Here is a 4,156-nt window from a genome sequence, read left to right as displayed (position 1 = left end):
TGTCCCACCCAGGTGGAATTCACATATATATATCTGAAATGCAGCGGGTTATTTACCCGACGTAAGCAGGTAACACAGATTTCAGGCATATCACTTGACCGTAAAGGTTCGTGTTCATTTAGCTGGTAAACGGTCGAAAATTTTTACTTGGCTTCTTTCATCAGAAATTCCGCCGTCACTGTTTTACGAAGCGCTCAAGGAATGATAAAATTCACTTTATAATATGCGCAGTATTTGAATGATCAGCGAAAATGTGCACAATTCTGTGCTAGCTAAGCTTTTTAGCTTCGCAAGCAGTATACCTAGCTTGCACCTAAGCAGCTTGAGCTTAGTTATAATGAATTCTGATGCCATTTTCTTTAGAAATAGGCAATTACACTCACACAGAGTACTTAGTACTGTAGATTGCAATCGATCAATCAATCATTCAGTCAGTCAATCAATCGATAACTCAATCAGTCATTAAAACTATTGGGTAGATAATGCGGCGTGCGCGACACAAACAGCTTCGTATGGAACGCGAGAAGAAGATAAACAAGAAAGCTCCAGAAAAAAATAAAACCGGGAGGCAGGAAAACAAGCGTTCAATCATGCCGAATAGAAGTGTATTGATAATATTTCAGATATTTTGTTAAAGTCTCAACAAATTAACCTTAGGATACGTCAAACAAATAAACGCTTGGGTCTGCTTGGGAGTCTTTAGCGTGCACTAAAAAGAGCACGCCGAAGGCTGCGTGCTCCCGACACTTCAAACCGTCATTTCTTCCAACGTACGATAGGCGTGCAACATGACGCCTCATAGCACAGAGCAGGAAACGAGGTGTTCCTCGACAAGGCTGCTGAGAAACGAGGCGTCCTTGACGCGCGGGTGTTATGACGTTGATTTGCAAGGCAGCGAGGCGGGATCCTGCTTGGACGCCCTCTTGAAGTAGTTCAAGATGTCGGTGAACCTGTCCTTGCCCGCGATGGGACTGCTTGTGACGGAGCACTTCCTCGCCCAATCCTCGCACTCCACATCGAACAGAGCCAGTCCCAATGGCATTGTGGTGAACTGCTGCCGGATCATGCAGTACTGCGAAGAGACGAAATGAATGGGGATAGGGATAACCTGATTTTCTAGCGATTACCATTAGGCAATCAAACAATAAGTATGCCTTATTCTTTAGAACTGTGAAAATGTTGACAAAATGGAAAGAAATGTAATTGCGAAAAACTAAACAAAATGTAAACAGAAGGTTTACTGTGAGCGCGAAGCAATGATTGCGATAGCAAGAGATAGCAATGATATACAAAATAAGGCGAGCACCTCGCTCTTTCGGGGTCCGTTCTTGCATAACTCTACAAAACGCTGGAGCAAGGGAACATGGCTGCTCTTAGATGAGAAGTGGTTTACCTCCAGTCTGTAGTTTCAATTTGAAGTAAGCGGTGACACACAGCATGTGCAAAGCTAAGAAATGATGTCTTTCGAGATAGCGCGTGCCCTCAGGATCAATGCTACCCGAGCGAAGCATCTCCCACTCGTACTTCTTCATGCTCCTTCGCGACTCGTAGCCGCCGGCTTGTTTCATCGCTGCGTGGGCAACGCCAGTCTACGCCCTTCGCGAGCTTTCACTCGCACGTAGAACATACGACGCACAGGTGATGTCATTTTGAACTTTATACGGAACATAACGGCGACGGCAAAAAGGCTCCTCGAGTGTCCACATATAATTGCTATTTCAATGAAACCATCCATTGCCAGGTCTAGAATAAGCGTCCTACCTTGATATTACGTGAGACTTCATTACGAGCCGTAGAGAAGTGTGGTGCGTGAGCTTAGCCAAAACTAATGACGTAGCGCGTCAAATGTGTGAGACACAAGACAAGACAAGGGAACGGACACAGGTGTCCTGTGTCTCACATATTTTACCGTCTCTACGTCATTTATTAGGTCTTACCAACACGCCCAACTTCATAGTCTTAGCCAAAACGTCGCGGTGTAGGACTGGTTATTCTGCAGCAAAAATCACGTTGCGTAAAAAGTGACTGTCACACAGAAAAAAAGCACACAATTTTTAGAGCCCTATTGTTGGTGTAAAGTATTCCGTTGCGTCTCTTTCTTCGGCTTGTGGCGTTCACATTGCTTGTTATGTTTTTGCTTTCATTCGTTAGCTGGATATTGCTACGCAAAAGATTCAATAGAAAAAAAGATTTACAGAGAATCAGCATTTCATTTGTACCTTTTCACTGACTGTTTCGTTTGTCTCGTACGTCGACACCAGCTGCCGATTTCCTGGAGAAATCGAAATGCCCGTGTAGTGGCCCGGTTTGATAACTTTGGCGTTCGCATACAGTGCCATTGGGTCACTGCAGAACTGTGAAATGGAGGCCAAGTAGTGACATTTAGTGAATCAGGAACATTAAAGACACGAGTGACACACTGAAAGACAATAGTGTGAGTGTGGATGTTCTCTAGTAGAGTAATGTGCATTATAACACAGAAGTAATTGACTGAGGGCACGAAAGCAAGGGACGCTTAGAGTGGCAGACCAAAAGGGGGAGGGGGGAGTAGGGGCTGTGCAAGAAACCACTTACCCCCCCCCCCCCACACACACCCGCGCGCGCGGTCGCAACGGTGAAGATATCGCCTCTCGGGCTGTTAAAGACGACACTTTTCACTGGGAGAACTGGGGCTCGTGAAGTACAAAAAATTTCACCCCGTAGACTGATAGCGGTGAACAGAAGGGTCGGCCGTCAGTATGGTGATTTTCCGTAAGGCACGTCGGCATGTAGTGTATGATCGGCCTCGAATATTCCAGCTGCACAGAAGCCGCCGAACACTGAAGTGGGTCGAACTCTTATGTGCTTTCTAGTGGGTCAGCCCAAAGAGAACGCCGCTCGCGCGGAGACCCCGTGTTTTGGCCGTTACTGTCGCCATTGTGTAGACTCGCTGTGTGCCGGCTAATAAACGCCATAACAAATTGGTGGAGAGTGCTACGATCTCCTTTGATGCCCTTGGAACTACGCTCACGTACGCTGCAATCTACCATGTCCCACGACGCCTCTCAGCAAACGCCTCCTCCCATGCCACCCCCATGTCCCGGTGTCCCCAGGATCCGCGATCCACCCATCTTCACGGGCGCCGATGGCACTGACGTGGAGGACTGGCTCGCCATTTACGAGCGCGTGAGCGTCCCCAACAAATGGGACGAGGACGGCAAGTTGACAAACTTGGTGTTCTACCTTGCGGGCGTTGCAAGTTTGTGGTACACCAACCACGCGTCCGAGTTGGCAACCTGGTCCGGTTTCAAGACTGCTATCACCAACGTTTTTGGCCGCCCTGCCGTTCGCAAGCTGCAAGCCGAGCAGCGCTTACGCGAACGCGCTCAGCAGGCCGGTGAGTCATTCACCAGTTACATTGAAGATGTCCTGGACTTGTGCAAGAAGTCGAACGACAGCATGTCCGAATCAGACAAGATCCGGAACGTCATGAAGGGCATTGACGATGATGCCTTCACGATGCTGCTTGCCAAAAACCCAGGCACAGTAGCTGAGGTCATCACGCTGTGCCAGAGCTACGAGGAGCTCCGCCGGCAGCGTTCGATGACCCGTCGCTCCACACCACGAGGTGCAGGGCTTGCAGGCTTGGAAGCGAGCTGTGATCAGGTGGCACTGCTGGCAGATCTCAAGTCCTTCATACGTGAGGAAATCGCGCGGCAGTTCTCTCTCCTGCCCTTTGCCCACCCACCGGCTGCTCAACAATCGGCCACTACCATTCTTCCACCCATCCGCCGAGCGATTGAGCAGGAAATAGCGGAGGTCATGCCTGCGTACCACCCACAACAACTTCCGGCCCCTGCACCCCCAAGTTACGCCCAAGTGGTCGCAAGGCCGCCTCCAGTCGTTCAAGCGCCTGCACCAGTGACTTACGCCGAAGCTGCCGCACGACCTCCGTCCTTTGCAGCGGGTATGCCGGCTGCATATGTTGGCGCAACCCCTCAGCCTCATTTTCAGCCCACCATGCAGCCTTTCCAGACACCGTTCCGGGCGAGACCCACCCCGGCAAACCGATGGCGCACACCCGACAACCGGCCCATCTGCTTTGCTTGCGGTTACGCCGGTCACGTAGCCCGTTATTGCTCTCGACTACAGCCGGCTCCCACTTCTCCTGTTGCTG

General features: G+C 49.9%; 1 protein-coding gene across 1 annotated transcript; it reads right to left on the bottom strand.

Annotated features, from left to right (window-relative positions):
• Positions 1-774: 774 nt before the first annotated feature.
• Positions 775-2,349, bottom strand: LOC142803233 (uncharacterized). Its single transcript, XM_075888344.1, has 2 exons — positions 2,220-2,349; positions 775-1,072 (listed from the first exon to the last, which is right to left on the bottom strand). Exons 1-2 carry the CDS (start codon positions 2,337-2,339, stop codon positions 872-874), a joined length of 321 nt encoding a protein of 106 aa, XP_075744459.1. The 5' UTR covers positions 2,340-2,349; the 3' UTR covers positions 775-871.
• Between the last annotated feature and the right edge of the window lie 1,807 nt (positions 2,350-4,156).

Source organism: Rhipicephalus microplus, chromosome 3 (genome assembly GCF_043290135.1).
Source record: "Rhipicephalus microplus isolate Deutch F79 chromosome 3, USDA_Rmic, whole genome shotgun sequence".
Taxonomy (NCBI): domain Eukaryota; kingdom Metazoa; phylum Arthropoda; class Arachnida; order Ixodida; family Ixodidae; genus Rhipicephalus; species Rhipicephalus microplus.
This window is presented reverse-complemented; position numbering and strand designations above follow the sequence as displayed.

Coding starts and splice junctions, on each gene's coding strand:
- LOC142803233 (XM_075888344.1), bottom strand. CDS start 2,339: ATGGCACTGTATGCGAACGCCAAAGTTATCAAACCGGGCCACTACACG. Junction 1,073..2,219: donor ACGAAACAGTCAGTGAAAAG/GTACAAATGAAA, acceptor GTCTCTTCGCAG/TACTGCATGATCCGGCAGCA.